This window comes from Mobula hypostoma, chromosome 12 (genome assembly GCF_963921235.1).
Source record: "Mobula hypostoma chromosome 12, sMobHyp1.1, whole genome shotgun sequence".
NCBI lineage: Eukaryota > Metazoa > Chordata > Chondrichthyes > Myliobatiformes > Myliobatidae > Mobula > Mobula hypostoma.
In genome coordinates this window covers 100,891,179-100,908,824 of record NC_086108.1, presented here as the reverse complement: position 1 = coordinate 100,908,824, position 17,646 = coordinate 100,891,179, and the positions used below count along the sequence as shown (strand labels likewise).

General features: G+C 41.2%; 1 protein-coding gene across 7 annotated transcripts in view; it reads left to right on the top strand.

Annotated features, from left to right (window-relative positions):
• Positions 1–17,646, top strand: part of LOC134355036 (endophilin-B1-like) — an 84,102-nt gene that overhangs the window by 42,847 nt on the left and 23,609 nt on the right. For all 7 annotated transcript variants that reach the window (XM_063064711.1, XM_063064708.1, XM_063064707.1 and 4 more), the window contains 2 exons: positions 1,867–2,000; positions 12,880–12,972. In XM_063064711.1, coding sequence (XP_062920781.1) covers positions 1,867–2,000; positions 12,880–12,972 — 227 coding nt within the window. The remainder of the gene's footprint in view (positions 1–1,866; positions 2,001–12,879; positions 12,973–17,646) is intronic.

Genomic DNA, 17,646 nt, shown 5'->3' with positions numbered 1-17,646 from the left:
GAAGAGGCGGAAGTTACAGAGAATAATATGTTGGACCCAGAGGCTGGTGGGGTGGTAGGTGAGGACCAGGGAACCCTATTCCGGGAGGATGGAGTGAGAGCAGATATGCATGAAATGGGGGAGATGCGTTTGTGGACAATTTCTCCAACTGAGAACTGATGAATACTCAGGTCTTTAAAAATGTTTTTATAGCTTTTTCCAGCTTCATGCATTTCTATATTTTTCTAAGATCCTCTGAAAGTTGTTTTGATTAAGGCATAGTGCACATAAAACAGATCTTTCTTGAGAAGAATAGGCTCTGTCAGACTTTTATTGGGCAGGGCACCTCTACAACCCAAACATCCAATCTCAGTTCATTGATTGGAACACCTGACTTCAATAACTTTTGTAGAAGCTATTACCTGGAGGTTCACATACTACTTTTGAATCTGGACTGTGATTGTTGAAATGGTGTACTCAGTAATGATGAGAAGTAGTACAATTGTTAGAGTGTTATCAGTTTAGGCAAATCATTTGTCTATTATTATGACTCAGATGAAATTCAGACCAAATTCAGTAATTAATGCAAAAAAAGGTAATTGCAAAGAGTTCATAAACTTTTTCTTGCTATATTTTATTTTTTCTAAGCCCCCCCCCCCGCAAATCCCACCCCACTTCCCCTCCAAGTGACAGAGCCAGACTCAGTGCCAGTGACCTGACTGCTGTAGCTTTCCTCTGCTAGGTCATTCTCCTCCAATCCGTCCCCCAGCAGTGTACCTATTCTGGAGGGGAACAGTCATAGAGGTACTCTGCACTGGCTGCCTGTCCCCCTTTTACCCCTCCTGACGGTCACCCAGTCACCTGTGTCCTGCACCTTGTGTGTAACTACCTCCCTGTAATGTCAACCCATTAGCCTCCCAGATCATCTGGAGCTCATCCAGTTCCAGCTCAACTCCTTAACACTGTCAGATAGAAGCTGCAGCTGGATGAACTTCTTGCAAGTGTGGTCGTAAAGGTCACTGGAGGTCTCCCTGCCTTTCCACATCCCTCGAGCAGTTTCCACTATCCTGCCTGGTATCCTCACTGCTCTGAATGTGCAATAAGAGAAAGAATAAATAATGAAAAAAAAATCTACTTATGTCTAGCTTTTCCTTTCTAAAGTCGTTGAGCCACAGCCTTAATTGCCCACTCCAACACTAGCCACTCTGCTTAAACGTAACTTTTTATTGAACTTTGCCAAGTGCCTAATTATACAAAATCCAATGTCTCCTCGGGACTGTTGCAAAATGTGATGACACTGTCCCCGCTCTCCCTCCAAGCAATCCAGTGTCGCCCTGTGACTGTGGTGCACAATTTGTATTCTGAGGCTGTGTCCTCTGATCCTAGATATAGGAAAGATCTCCACATCCACTCTAGGCCTTGAATATTTGATAGGATTCATTGATATTCCACCTCCCATTCTTCTAAACTCCAGAGAGTACAAGCCCAGAACCATCAAATGCTCCTCATTTAAGATGACTGGCGCAGAGCTATCCTTTGAGCAGTCAACTTTTAGCTATTAGTGATCTATTTGGAATAACTTTACAGTGAAAAGTTGCTACAATATGAATAAAACTTAATGTTTAATCATGTTAAAATGTTTTGTCCCAGTCTTTGGAAAATGAATCTCAGCATGTTTTTTTTTTGAAATAGCAACTGAATGCAAACACTTTTGAATGGCAAACTACTGTGTTAGTACAACTGAAGGATTACAACTTAAATTACTTATTTTTTTTAGCACAACAGAGAAAAACTTCATTTCACTTCATTTAAACTTCATTTATCTTCATGAAGATAATTTTTATAAACGAGTAGAGTAATTCCAATTTGTTCTTTTTTCCCCAACAGGCAGTGCTCTGATTAAATGTGGAGAAGCTGAAAATCGAATTGGTTCTGCAGAGAGGGAGTTAATACACACATCAGCAGTTAGCTTTTTGGCACCTCTGAGGAACTTTCTGGAAGGAGACTACAAAACAATATCTGTAAGTTGGAGGTACTTTGTCTTGGCTCTTCACTTGTAGTATTGCGGCTTAAAGTCTTTACTGTGGATGCAGTCCATCACTTCCTGAGATCTAAGTTCACTTGAGGGTGTGAATTTCCTCCTCTTCCTGGCCACGTTCACATTACAGCAGTTTGTGTAACAGAAAATCAACCTTTCAGAATTCACAAGTTGCTAACCCAAAGCAAAACATTAATAATTTGCTCCAATGGAATTTGTCAGGAGAAGGGGAATTTTAAAAAAAACTTTCAACTCTCATTTCTTGGTTATGGAAGAATGAGCCATTTGTTGAATACCAGAGGTAAAGCAAATGCCCACAGTTTCTTGATGAACAAGGAGTGAGAAATGCTTTCATGGATAGATGGGAAGGTGGATTTTGAGGTTACAGACAAGATGACTGTAATATTAAATAGCTTCCGAGGCCAAGGTATCCTAGTCATAAAGTCACACAGCACAGAAACCATCCCTTCAACCCACCCTGTTCGTGTCAGCCACCGTACTTAACTAGTCTGATATGCACCTCTTTGATCTATGGCCTTCTAGCCAGAGAGTGGTAAATCTGTAGAATTCATTGCCATACGCAGCTCTGGACGCCAAGTCATTGGGTATATTTAAGGCAGGGGTTTGAAGGATTCTTGATTAGTCAGCACATGAAGGGATACAAGGAGAAGGCAGGAGATTGGGGCTGAGGGAGATGGTTTGGCCATGATGAAATGACAGGGCAGACTCGATGGGCCAAATGGTCTAATTCTGCCCCTATATCTTATGGTATTTCAAGTTCTAGTCTGAATGCTTTTCTGAATGTTGTGAGTGGACCTACAAGCCACTATCTCAGGGAACACATTCCAGATTTCAACCATTTTGTGTGGAAAAATATTTCCCCTCTGATCCCCTCTAAGCTTTTTTTCCTATTATCATATGCCTATTGTTTTGGACATTCCCACAAACGGGGAGAACATTTCTTGCTATCCACCCTATTTATCCACTAGTACACTTCACGTCACTCCTCAACTTCCTCTGTTCCAGGAAAAACAGATCTAACCTACCCATAATGTCTCTTTCCCACTGGTTCATTCCATCTCAGGAAGCATCCACATGAATCTCACCTGCATCCTCTCAAAACGATCACATGCTTCATATAACAGATCTGCACACTATAGTCCAGATATGATCAAAACAATGTTTTACAAAGTCATAACATGAGATCACTGTAGATACATTCTTTGCCACTGCTGATGAAGAAAAATGTGTGTTTTTCACTCTTTCAGGGATCTGTGGATTTATACCCCAAGGTCCTTCAGTTTGCCAACACTCCTGAATATTTACTGAGTACGTGCCTTTCTTGTGTGACCTTACAAAATGCATCACTTTCTATTTGTTAGATTTATTCCATCTGCCATTGCTCTGCTCAGCTTTCTGGTTGATCAATCATATTGTCGTCTGAGATGATCCTGTTCACTGTCTACAATGTCACTAAGTTTATTTTCTGCAGACTTGTCATACCTCCTACGTTTACACCTAGATTGTTAATGTACTGGGGAAACATTTGGGGTCCACTACCAATCCCTGTGGTACACTGCTGGTCATGGATGTCCAATCAATAAACAACAATTCACCAGCATTCTTTCCCACTCTATTAACAAGCCAGTTGTGGAAACAATTTTCCAGCTTGCAGTGAAGCCCAAGGTCTCTAACCTTTTGGATCAACCCACTCTGCATCTCCTTCAGAGACCTTAAAGTACATTCAGGCAATATCTACTCCATTAACCTCATCAATGTACATAGTTACCTCACAGTATTTAATCAGGTTAGCAAGACATAATTTCTCTTGAATTACTTTTATGACTATCCCTAATTGATCTGTGTGTTTAAGTGTAAGTAAATCCTGTCCATTTTCCTCATCATTGATGTTACTCCATGTCCTGTAGTTTATCTTACTGTCTTTAAATAATTGAACTACATTAGTAACCTCCAGTTATCTGATAACCTCATCTATATTAAATGAAGGTGTTAAAATTCTCCACAGCCGCCCCAGTAATCTCCTCTGTTGTCTTCTGTAGCAGCCTTGGCAATTTATCCACCTCTATGCTGCAAGGTATCAAACACCTTTCTTGATGTTATCGTGCTGTGGAATATCTTGTCCCCATTCAAGAATCTACCATGTCTTTCTGCATAGTGAATACAGGAGAAGAATATTCACTTACACTCAGTGGCAACTTTATTAGATACCTTCTGTACCTAAAGAGTGGCCACTGAATATGTTCATAGTATTCTGCTGCAGCCCATCCATTTCAAGGTTTGACTTGTACAGTCCAAGATGCTCTTCTGCACGCCACTGTCATGATGTGTTTATTTGAGTTGCCTTCCTGTCAGTTTGAACCAGACCGGCCATTTCCCTCTGACCTTCCGTTAACAAGGCATTTATGCCCTCGTAACTGCTGCTCACTGCAGGTTTTTTGATTTTCACACCATTCTCTGAAAACTCCACAACAGGGGTTTCCAACCTGGAGTCCACGGACTCCCTCTGTTAATGGTAAGGATCCATGCAGAAAAGTTGGGAACCCCTGCTCTAGAGACTGTTGTGCTTTAATTTGCTGCCATGTGATTAAAGAAAAGGTGTACCTAATAAAAACAAAAAACCACTGAGTGTATCCAACTCGCTCCACACACTTTATCCATTGATCCATGAAGGGATCTATTCTTTCCCTGGTTAACCTCTTGCTCTTAACAATAAAGTGCCTTTGATTTTCCCTTAATATTGTTTGCCGGTGATATGTCAGACAATCTTCCCTCCTAATTTTTCCACAGTGAACAAAAGGGTGTTGAGTGCAGTAGAACAGGGGGATCTGGAAATATAGGTGCACAATTTCTTGAAAGTGATAGTGCGGATAGATGTAGTTGTAAAGAGAGTTTTAGGCACATTGCCCTTCATAAATCAAGTAGTGAGTACAGGAGTTGAGATGTTGTCCTCTAGTTGTACAAGAGGCCTAATTTCGAGTACTGTGTGAAGTTCTGGTCATCCACCTACAGGGAAAATTTCAATAAGGTTGAAAGATTACAGAGAAGGATGTTGGCTGGACTGGAAGACCTGAGTATTGGGGAAAGATGGAATGGATTAGGACTTTAGGAAACCATGCTAACTACGGCCTATTTTATCATGTGCCACTAACTACTCTGAAACCACATTCTTAGCAATCCAACATCTTCCCAACCACTGAGGTCAGACTAACTGGCCAATAAATTCCTTTCTTCTGCCTCTCTCCCTTTTTGAAGAGTGGAGTGACATTTGCAATTTTCCAGTCTTCCGGAACCATTCCAGAATCTTGTGATTCTTGAAAGATCATTACTAATGCCTCCATGATCTCTTCAGCCACCTTTTTCAGAACTCTGGGGTGTACACCATCTGGTCCAGGTGACTTACCTTCAGACCTTTCAGTTTCTCAAGTGTATCCCTAGTAATGGTAACTTCACTCACTTCATGCCGCTGACACTTGGAACTTCCACCATACTGCTAATGTCTTCCACAGTAGACAGTGATGCAAATTACTACTTCAGTTTGTCTGCCATTTAGTTGTCTCCCATTAGTACCTCTGCAGCATCATTTTCCAGTGGTTCACTCTCGCCTCTCTTTTACACTTTATGTAACTGAAGAAACTTTTCGTATCCTCTAATATTGGCTGGCTAGATTTCATATTCTATTTTTATGTTAATGAGTTTTTAGTTGTCTTCAGTTTTTAAAAGCTTCCCAATCCTTCTATTATATGTCCTCTCTTTGTTGGCTTTGACTTCTCTTGTTGGTCACGATTATGTCAACTTTCCTTTAGAATACTACTTCCTCTTTGTGATGTATATATCCTTCGCCTTCCAAATTGCTTCCAGAAATTTCAGTCCTTGCTGCTCTGCTGTCATCGCTTCTAATGTTCTTTTCCAATCAAATCTGGCCAACTCCCCTCTCATGCCTCTGTAATTCCCTTTACTCCACTATAATACTGATAGCTTCTCCTTGTCAAGATCAGGGTGAATTTAATCATATTCTGTTCACTTGCCCCTAAGGGATCTTTTACCTTCAACTCTCTAATCAATTCTGGCTCATTGCACAACACCCAATCCAGAATAGCTGATCCTCTAGTGGGCTCAAGCACGAGCTGATCTTAAAAAGCCTTCCCCATAGGCATTCTAAAAATTTTCACTTCTGTAATCCAGCACTAGCCTAATTTTCCCAATCTACCTGCATATTGAAATACCCTATGCATTTTCTATCTCCCATTGTGACTTGTAAACCACATCCCTTCTACTGTTTGGGGGTCTTTATACATCTCCCGTCAGGGTCTTTTTACTGTAGCAGTTCCTTTGCTCTATCCACAATGATTCAACACAAGGACATCCTGTGTCACTTTCTAATGATTTTATTTCATTTTTTACCAACAGAGCAACACCACCCACTCTGCCTTCCTGTATGTCCTTTAGATACAATGTGTAACCTTGGACACTAAGCTCCCAGCTATAATCTTCTTTCAGCCATAATTCAATGATGCTTACAACATGTTTGCTGATCTCTAACTATGCTGTAAGTTCATGTACCTTATTCCTTAAACTGCACACATTCAAATGTAACAACTTCAGTCCGGTATTCACTCTTTTTGATTTTTGTTCACTCTTTAAGTTGCAACTCATTCTGTTGACTGCAATTTTGCCCTATCATCAGCTACCTCATCTTCAGCTAAATTAGTTAAAACCCATCCAAACAAATCTAGCCAACCTGCCTGTAAGGATATTGGACCCCTCTGGTTCAGATGTAACCATCCCTTTTGTATAAATCATATCTTCCCTAGAAGAGATCCCAGTGTTCCATAAATCTGAACCTCTGCATGCTGCACCAGTTCCTCAGTCACGCATTCACATGTCAAACCATTCTATTCTTACCCTCGCTGATATGTGGCATAGGCAGCATTCCAGAGATTACTACCCTGGAGGCTCTGTTTCTCAAATTTCTACCTAGCTCTCTCAAAATTCTCTTCAGGACCAGTTCACTTTATCTACCAGTGTCATTGGTGCCAATATCTACCAAGACTTCTGGCTGCTCGCCCTCACCCTTGAGAATGCCATGGACCCAATCTGAGACATCTCTGATCCTGGCACCAGGGAGGCAACATATCATCCAGGTACACTCATAATGCGCTGGAGGAACTCAGCAGTCAACATCAGTCGAAAAGATTAGTCGGCGTTTCGGGCCGAAAACCTTCGTCAGGACTGAAAGAAGAACTTTGGGGAGGGTTTGAAGAATGCTGGTAGTTGAAAAAACAGTAATTTGAAAGACAAAAGGGTGGGGGGGGGAAGCAGGGAGGTGATTGGCAGGAGAACAATGCGCAGTAGTAGAAGGAGATGGAACTATGACGAAGGTGATATGAAATAGGGATAGAGGAAGGGAGGGGGAGGGAATTACCGGAAGTTGGAGAATTCTATGTTCATACCAAGGGGCTGGAGACTACCTAGACAGTATATGAGGTGTTGCTCCTCCAACCTGAGTTTAGCCTCATCATGGCAGTAGAGGAGGCCATGTATGGACATATCTGAATGGGAAGCAGAGTTGAAGTGGGTGGCTACCGGGAGATCCTGTCTGTTGTGGCAGACGGAGTGGAGGTGCTCGACGAAGCAGTCCCCCAATCTGCGTCGGGTTTCACCGATGTAGAGGAGGCCACACCGGGAGCACCGGATGCAATAGATGACCCCAACAGATTCGCAGGTGAAGTGTTGCCTCACCTGGAAGGACTGTTTGGGGTACTGAATGGTGGCAAGAGAGGAGGTGTAGGGGCAGGTGTAGCACTTACGCTTACAGGGATAAGTGCCAGGTGGGAGATCCGTGGGGATGGACGTGTGGATAAGTGAGTCGCGGAGGGATCGATCCCTGTGGAAAGCAGAGAGGTGTAGGGAGGGAAGGATGTGCTTAGTGGTGGGTCCTGTTGAAGCTGGCAGAAGTTGTGGATGATAATGTGCTGGATCCGGAGGCTGGTGGGGTGGTAGGTGAGGACAAGGGGAACTGTCCCTGTTGTGGTGGAGGGAAGATGGGGTGAGGGCCGAAGTGCGGGAAATGGAGGAGATGTGGGTGAGGGCATCATTGATCACCGTGGAAGGGAAACCACAATCCTTAAAGAAAGAGGACACTTGAGATGTCCTGGAACGGAAAGCCTCATCCTGGGAGCAGATGCGGCGGAGACGGAGGAACTGGGAATAAGGAATGGCATTTTTGCATGTGGCGGGGTGGGAAGAGGTATAGTTGAGGTAGTTATGAGAGTCAGTGGGCTTGTAGAGGATGTTAGTGGACAGTCTGTCTCCAGAGATGGAGACCGAGACATCGAGAAAGGGTAGAGAAGTGTCTGAGATAGAGGAAGTGAATTTGAGGGCTGGGTGGAAGTCAGAAGTAAAGTTGATGAAATTGACGAGCTCAGCATGGGTGCAGGAAGCAGCACCAATGTAGTCATCAATGTATCGAAGGAAAAGTTGGGGAGCAGTACCAGAATAGGTTTGGAGCACAGACTGTTCCACATAACCAACGAAGAGGCAGGCGTAGCTGGGTCCCATGCGAGTTCCCATAGCTACACCCTTAGTCTGAAGAAAGTGGGAAGAGCCAAAAGAGGAGTTATTAAGTGTGAGAACCAGTTCCACTAACTGGAGGAGGGTAGTGATGGTGGGGAACTGGTGAGGTCTATTATCCAGGAAGTAGCGGAGGGCTTTGAGGCCTTCTTGGTGGGGAATGGAGGTGTATAAGATTTGGACATCCATAGTAAAAATGAAGCGGTTGGGACCGGGGAACTGGAAGTTATTGAAGAGGTGGAGGGCATGGGATGTATCGCAGATGTAGGTGGAGAGGGACTGAACTATGGGTGACAAAATGGAGTCCAGGTAGGCAGATACAAGTTCGGTTGGACAGGAGCAGGCAGAAACTATGGGTCTACTGGGTCAGTCAGACTTGTGTATCTTTGGGAGGAGGTAAAACCGAGTGGTACGGGTGTGGGAATAATGAGTTTTGCAGCTGAGGATGGAAGGTCTCCGGAGTTGATAAGGGTGGTGATGGTGCAGGAGACAATGGTTTGATGTTTTTTGGTGGGGGGTCCTGTTCCAGGGGTAAGTAAGAGGAGGTGTCAGAGAGCTGCCGTTTGGCCTGAGTGAGGTAGAGGTCCGTCCGCCAGACTACTACGGCACCACCTTTGTCAGCAGGTTTGATGGTGAGGTTTGGATTAGTGCGGAGAGAGTGGAGGGCAGTGCATTCAGAGGGAGTGAGGTTGGAACAGGAGAGAGGAGTGGTGAAGTTGAGATGGTTGATGTCTCGGCGACAGTTGGAGATAAAGAGATCGAGTGCAGGTAGAAGGCCCGGGCGGGGTGTCCAGGAGGAGGAGGGTTGAAGACAGGAGAAGGGGTCATCAGTAGGGGGAGGGGAATCCTTGCGAAAGAAGTAGGCTCGGAGACGTAGGCGACAGAAGAAGAGTTCAACGTCATGGCGGGCAGGGAACTCAGAGGTGTGGTCATCCGGGTGGCCCCCTTTGGCCATGAACTAATAGCAACAAAGGGAAACTTATCAGATATTTACCTCACCCAAGCTTGGTGAGCCAAAGCCACTCGAAACACTGGCATATTGAAAGTTTCCAATGAATCTCTCATTGATTGATTGCTCCCAACTCAGAGAAACTGGTATGAAACTCTGCCTTTAAAATCTCAATCGAGGTCTTGATTAAAAGGTAGTTCTTTTTACATACCCCTGACGTTGATTGTCCGATATATTGGCCTTGGACCCTCGATGTCTCATTTTTTTATAGGGATACACTCAGAATCACAGAAATATCCAAATGCAGAATTGAGCCCTCTGAGTGCCTGACAATAGTTTTTAAATTGTATCTGATTCCACCATCATATTTGACAGCACATTCTGGATGTTATCGTTCTGTGTACAAAATAGAATGTCTTCAACTTAAACCTTTTGTTTTGATACCCCTACCATGTTAAAAAGATTTTAATTGTCAACCTTATCTTTACCATAATCTTGTATACTTCTATCAGGTCACTTTTGGCCTTTTTGCTGATGGAAAGCAAGCTCCTAACTAAAATCTTCCATTCCAAGAAAAATCACGACAAATTTCCAATGCAATCACATCCCTGCTACGGTGTAGCTACTGGAAATGCACGTAATATTCTAAGAGAGGTTTAACCAGTACTTCGTAAATTTGCAACATAGTGTCCCATTTCTTACATTCTGTGTCTTGATCTAGTAAGACAAGCATGCCTGGAAAGTGTTCAAAGGAGGTTCACAAAAATGATTCCATGATTGAATGGCTTGTTATATGAAGAGTGTTTGATGTCTCTGGGCCTGTATTCACTGGAATTCAGAAGAATGAGAACTGACCTCATTGAAATCAATTAAATGGTGAAAGGCCTTGATGGAGAGGATGTTTCCTATGGTGGGGGAGTCTCCTAAGACCAGAGGACACAGCCTCAAAATAGAGGGGCGTCCTTTTAGAATGGAGATGAGGTGGAATATCTTTAGTCAGAGGAATGAATCTGGAATTCTTTGCTACAGGCAGCTGTGGGGGCCAAGTATTTATGTATATTTAAGGCAGAGGTTGATAGATTATTGACTGATCATAGCATGAAGGGATATGGGGAGAAGCCAGGAGATTGGGCTAAGAGGAAAATTGGTTCAACCATGGTGAAATGGTGGAGCAGACTCAATGGGCCATATGGCATAATTCTGCTCCTATATCTTGTGGTCTTGTGCCCTTTTCCCCATCCTATCTACTGGTGTTTGCATTTTTGGGAAACTCTAAGCATAGCTCCTAGGTTTTTCTATGCATTAATATGCCTTGGTGCCCTGCCATTTACTATATATGCCACTATTTGACTTTAGTTGTTGGATATTCAACATCCAAGCTGCGCCCAGTTTACTTTTGCCAGATTCTGTTACTTAAACCAGCCTTCTCCTAGTCTGAGACCTTAACATAGGAAACCACAATTGTTCCTTAAGTTCAAAATTCTGTGTAAGATTTTTCTCAGTGTACATACATGTCACCACATAAAGCCTGAGACTCTTTTTTTTCCTGCGGGCATACTCAGCAAATCTCTAGAACAGTAACTGTAAACAGAGCCTAATAGTTGAAGGGTTCACTAACCCCCACATGCTCATTCACTAATGTTTTCACCACTTTCCTGGCATCATTTGTCCAGATTAGGTCAGTATTGTTCTGTGTCTAGCAGTAATTTCTATGTTTTTGGTCCAAAATGCCTTTTTTTTTAAAAAGGTGCACTTTAAAAATTTCACCCCATTTAAGCCCCATCTTCATGCTAAACAAATTCCAATCAATTTTGGGGAAGTTCAGATCATCATGTACCATATTATTTTACTACTTTTGTAATTGTCTACATATATATTCTAGTTTGTATTTTTTGTGTGAGGGGGATGTATTACCTAATTTCTGTTAGATGATCAACTGCCCCTTTATGTGGTTTGTCTACATATCTCCTCTATCTTGTTCTTTTTCTCTTTGAGGGGGATGTACTATAACCAGGAAGGTATTGATTACCTCTTATTTTTAAGCTCTACTGATTTGGCCTCATCCTTTGGGGCATTCATTCAGAAGTACTGCAGTGAGGTCTAATCAATATTGGAAGGCTTTTGACAAAGGACTGTACGATATACTAGCCCAGAAAGTTAGGGCACATAGATTTCAATGTGTTTTGGCAAACTGGGTACAAAATTGGTGAAGGAAAGCAGAGGGTAATGTGTATTTTTCTGGCTGGATGGCTGATAACACTGGTATTCTGAGAGATTGCTGCAAGGATTTTTGTTTGTAATGTATAACTTGAATGAGAATATAGGTGAACTGATAAGTTTGCTGACAGTGCAAAAACTGTTGGAGTAACTGACAGTGTAGCAACTATGCTTCTGTTTTCTGTCTGTAGTGTACCCTGTGTTGCACACGTATTGTAGCTAGCCACTTGTGAGGGGGGAGCGGTAAAAGTGAAAGATTTCGTTGTGTATTCGTGCTTTGTTCTGATCAATTTGGAGCTGGGGACAGTCGGGTGTCATATCTTTTGACCACTTAATTACATTTGAAATTGCTTATCTCAACTTCGCTTGGTACATTTAACATCACTAGTTTTGGTTTCATAAGTTTCATCACTTCAGGATCGTTTGCTTTGCTAGTTGCTAATAAATACATTTGACTTCTGGAGCATTGATCGAAGGGTGCATCATACAGGATAACTCCATGTGGTCTTTAGCAGCGATACTGATTTGTTCATGTTGCTGTTATAGTAAAGGAGGTTGTGAAAGGATACAGAAGGACATAGATTAGTGTATGAGTTCATTGTTCTCTGAAAATAACAACATGGATAAGGAAGCAAAGAAGATATTTGGCATACTTGCCGTCAAAGGCTGAGATGTTGAGCAATGAATGCGATTTTTCTCTCTCCTTTATTGGCAACATAGCACTGACTAGAAAAGCGCTGACTACAAGTAGCACTGACTAGAAAATGGAAACATCACTAAATCTGCCTTTTTAAATTTTGTAGGTGCTAACATTAATTGTAACTACCAGATATAGCTCAATGCATTCAATGAATGTTGTTCTCTGTAACTGTTACATATTATCTAGCATCTAACCTGTTTAGGGTCATCTCTAATGCATTTGATAGTGAAGAATGCCCTTGCAGATCAGACCAGCACTGCCCTGACAGCTGTAACATGGCAAAACAGTATTTAATACCACTGTGTAAAACAGTGGCTTAAGTTTTCATTCACCATACAATCTGTTTCAGTTCGAATTTTCAGGGGTTTCATAATGTGTGTACCTGTGATCTGTTAATACTTTCAGAAAGAACGCAAGCTCTTGCAGAATAAAAGACTGGATTTGGATGCAGCCAAAGCAAGACTGAAGAAGGCGAAGGTTTCAGAGTCCCGTTCAGCTGTAAGTACAGCATTTATTAGTGATGTAATTCAGTGCCTAATCCATTAGGTATTCCAATTGAAGATCATTGAGGGAGGGCTATTTCTGCAACTTGCTGTGCTTCTGAAATGTGAATGTAATATTTTCTATTATTTTTTATTCAATCTGAAATAGTTCTGAATATAATTATTGTATGACAGTAATTTTCTTTGGAAATTTAAATATTTCAGAGAAACTGAAATGTGATTCTTCCTAGCTACATTGTGTTTAAGTTAATATGAAGTCTTCCAATCTTTAAGTAGTGTATTCAAAATGCTATAACAGATTTATCTTGGAGGCAATATATGATCTTTGAACTGCAGATATATGATGAATATAATCGGCCACATCTTTGTGCTGGCATTCTCACCTCAACTTTTGGATTATTAGTTGAAGTTCAGAGACTTGAACACAAGTATGCAATGCAAAACATTTCTGATCAGATTTTAGATGAAGTTTCTAGTTGCCTTTTTGGCAAAAATCTCAACATAATTTCACAGAAATGTTCAGGACTTCCACGCTGACCTAATATATGTACCACTGATAATGTCACTTGTACAAGGGTTGGGGGAGAATAGAAAGGAAGAGGAGGAAGCATTGTCTATATAATTATGTTGCATAGAAACATAGGAAACCTACAGCACAATACAGGCCCTTCAGCCCACAAAGTTGTACCAAACATATCCCTACCTTAGAAATTACTAGGCTTACCCATAGCCCTCTATTTTTCTAAGCTCCATGTACCTATCCAAAAGTCTCTTAAAAGACCCTATAGTATCCACCTCCGCCACCGTTGCTGGCAGCCCATTCCATGCACTCACCACTCTTGTGTTTTAAAAAAAATCAATAACAACAACAAACAACAACTTACCCCTGATATCTCCTCTGTACCTACTCCCCAGCACCTTAAACCTGTGTCCTCCTGTGGCAACCATTGCCTTGGCAGAGAATTTATTGTCATCTTGGCCAAAATGCTTGTGGAAAATGGGAGGAAGACTTTTACAAAAGTAATAAATTCATTTAGATCATTTAAAAAAAACAGGTGGAAAGCCAGTTACTACATGGAAAAGCAATCAATCTTTACATTTTAAGCATATCGTTGGGCTCATCATTTGTAAATGTTAATGTAAAACCTGCTCTGCAAAAACATATAAAGGTTGGCTTTACATGTATGATGGAAGGTCCAGAAAGAGAAGGGACGCTGTGAGACGGTGGTGGATTTAGATAAAGAACTGTGGAAGAAATGTCACCCTCTAAAATTGAGAACTTGTTGCAAGAGGTAGTAAAAAGCAGGCTTAAATTTAACATTATTTTAAGATATGAGAGTTATTCAGAAGTGAACTAATGAGTGCTATTGAGAATGAGGTGGGCAGTCTTTGAATTGGTAATATGGTTAGAATGCTATTACAAACGTACATAGAATTTAATCCTGACAAGGTTGATGTACTTCGGGTATGAATATGGGTAGAACATAATAGCAGTATTGAGATGCTGACAGACTACACTGAACAAATCCAAGGATCCCTGAAGCTGTAGCATAAGTAAATATGGCAGGCTGGAAGGCATTCTGGACACTTGCCTTCATTAACTGGGGCATAGAACATAAAAGCAGCAAGGATTTTGGTGTAACTATTTAGGCAGCAGCTGGATTACTATAGGCATTTCTGGTTGCCAAATAATAAGGATGTGATTGTACCTGAGAGGGTGTAAAGATGCTTCACAGGATGTTGTCTAGGATGAAGTGCCTAACTAGGTTGGGTTTTTATTAAGTAGAAAAGCTGACGGGTATCCTGACTAGTATAAATAGGAACATAAATAGTGGGGAAGATTTCACCCTACAGCAGAGGTATCTAAACTTGGAGGGCATAGGTAGAAAGTTTAGAGGGAGAATCTTTACACCCAAAAGGTGGCTGGAATCTGGAACACTGCCAGTGTGTGTTGCAAAGGCAGGTAGTCCCACAAAATTTATCACTTAAATTGGTGTAGATAGTATGGAAGTGGTGGGCTGAAGGGCCATCTGCTGGCCTTGGACCCCACTTGGGAATATATGTATGTATATAGCCCAAAAGTAGAGTAATATTGTGCCTGAAGACCACAAGGAGGTAGGAATGAGCAAATACTAGGTTAAACTCAAATTGCTCTTTAGAGCTGCAAAAAGCTGTATGAAGATTTAAGTGTTTGTAATGATTGGAGGGAAGGGATGATGACTGGTAGGTTAACTGGAGCTGGTCCTAATGAGCCTAAAATTAAATCACTTGACTTGAACTTAGAATCTTTCCCAAGTTATTGAAATGCAGCAAACATGTCAGCTATCAGTTCTATACATTATCATTTATTAGACATTTGCTTTTCTAATGGATGGGCTCCCTATAGTGCATTGAAGCAAGAAAGGGCTTACCCTCACACTCATCTGTTGATTTGCTGCAGTTATAACAGAGGAAACCAAATAAATCAGAAAATTCAACTACTTAAATGTTACTAATAATCATGACCTTTGGAATGGGTGCTGCAGTGAGCAGGGTGGTACCCTTTTATCTCTGCAGTTAGCAGTGGAATCCAGTTTGAAATGACTTTTTTTTTTATATATAGTGCTTGCTTCAGATTGTAACATCTAACAGTTCCTTGCAGACAGCAGGAATTTTGTTTTTAGTCCAGGTAAATGGCATTTGAGTGGGATCTACTATATAAATTAAGTAAATGTGGATTATGTGCATCAACAAATGGATGAAGATGTGAAGAAAATTTAAAGTAAATTAACAGCAATAGGGAAAGTACTTGGGTAATAAAGTCACAGTCAGTTTCCTTGAAGATGGAGGTTTTGATGCCTCGGTACTCTGCTCTTCCATGAATGTTCTTGTATTGGATCTTAATGATCATGGATGTGTGAAATACAGTTAGAAATGGGAAAATAGTGTGAAATAGACAATGAAATAGAAAGCAGTTAATGAATCAGTGGTGTTTTTGGTACCTGAGGTATGTGGTATGTTTTCAGAACTGAGGTAGAATAGACCCTGTGTTTCTCATGCCTGGTTCAACATTCAGAAGGATCTTGACTGATCCCCTGACTCCAATCCACTTTCCATCCTGATCTTATTTGCACATTCCTTCCCTGGAGTCATAGGTTATATATAGCACAGGAGACCCTTTGCCCCAATGTGTCTGTGTTGACTGAGGTTGCTACCTCAATTAAGTTTAATTTATCTCCATATCCCTCTGGTTTTAGATTCTTGCCCTGAGCAGAATACTTTGATCATTCCCCTTATCTATGTCCCTCATGGTTTTTATATACCTCTAAAAGATCACTCCTCAAAATTCTGTTATTTCATGAAAATATTCCTCAGTTTTTTTTTAAACAGCACTAAGTATTAGCCACTGTTACTCGCCCTCATCTAGTCAGTATATACTGCAAGATTCCAAAGCACATGCACGCTTCTTGGAAGCAAAGAGCAAAGCTGCACACAGTACTCAAAATTAGGTCTTGCCAAAGTCTTGTAAATCCTTTTTTTATTATTTCAACTGCCCCCCATGCACTAAATTACTTTCCAAATTGCTTGAAATATATATACAAGTTTTGAGCGATCCAGATCCTTTATCTACCAACATTTATTAGTTTCTCTTTGTGTTTTAAAAATATTATTTTTCTATTCCTACTTAACACATTTTTCAGTCAAACTTTTTTTTTCTTGTGTAATGCCATGTTGACAGTGTTTGACTGACTTGTGTTCGGTGCATCCTATGACTTCATCCTTTGATAGATTCCAGCATTTGCTGAGAGGGAAATGTTTGAACTGTCGTTGAGTTTGCTTCATTCCAATCAGCTGGTCTACTCAAGAAAGGCACATCCAGGAAGGCCATTATAATGCACTTAATACACATGGTGGAAGTTAAACATCACCAGATCAAGAATAGAAATCATCCACTGCTCAGCACTAACCTGCTGCAGTATCGAGATGAGCAAAATTGTATTTTCCAACATAATGTGGGATCTGGAAAAGCCAGACTGAGTTGGATAGAGCTCTAAAAATTTCTTTCCTGAAAAAGGAAGGCCATCTGGTGCAGGAATTGCAATGCATCTGACTGTAAGTCCCTACAAAGGATTGTAAGGACTGCTTTGAGGATCATCAGGGTCTCTCTTCCACCAAACAGATATTTATCATTAACACTGTTTATGCTGGACTGCTGGACACTTAGCATTATCAGTGATCCCTCCCATCCACCCAACAATCTCTTTACCTCCTACCTGATGGTAGGGGATTGTGTAGCATTAAAACAAGGACTGTTAGGTTGGGAAACAGCTCCTTCCTCCAAGCTATAAGGCTGCTGAACTCCCTACCACCACTCGGTCTCTTCACATCTGAAATGCCAGTAGTGTTATACTGTTTACTTTTTTAAAAAGGTGCATTTATAGCACAAAGTATTAATTTATTTGTGGTACTGTTATTTTATATGTTGTGTGTGAGTTGTATGTACTGTGTGCACCTTGGTCTGGAGGAGCATTAACTTGTTTGGCGGTATACATGAATATGGCGGAATAACAATGAACTTGAAAATGCTGGAAAGGTAATAGATCTATAAATCTTTGACTCTGCAAAAAATCAGTGTAAAACTCTGCAAAACCCTTGGGTGACAGTATTGCACTCTAATTCTACTGCATTT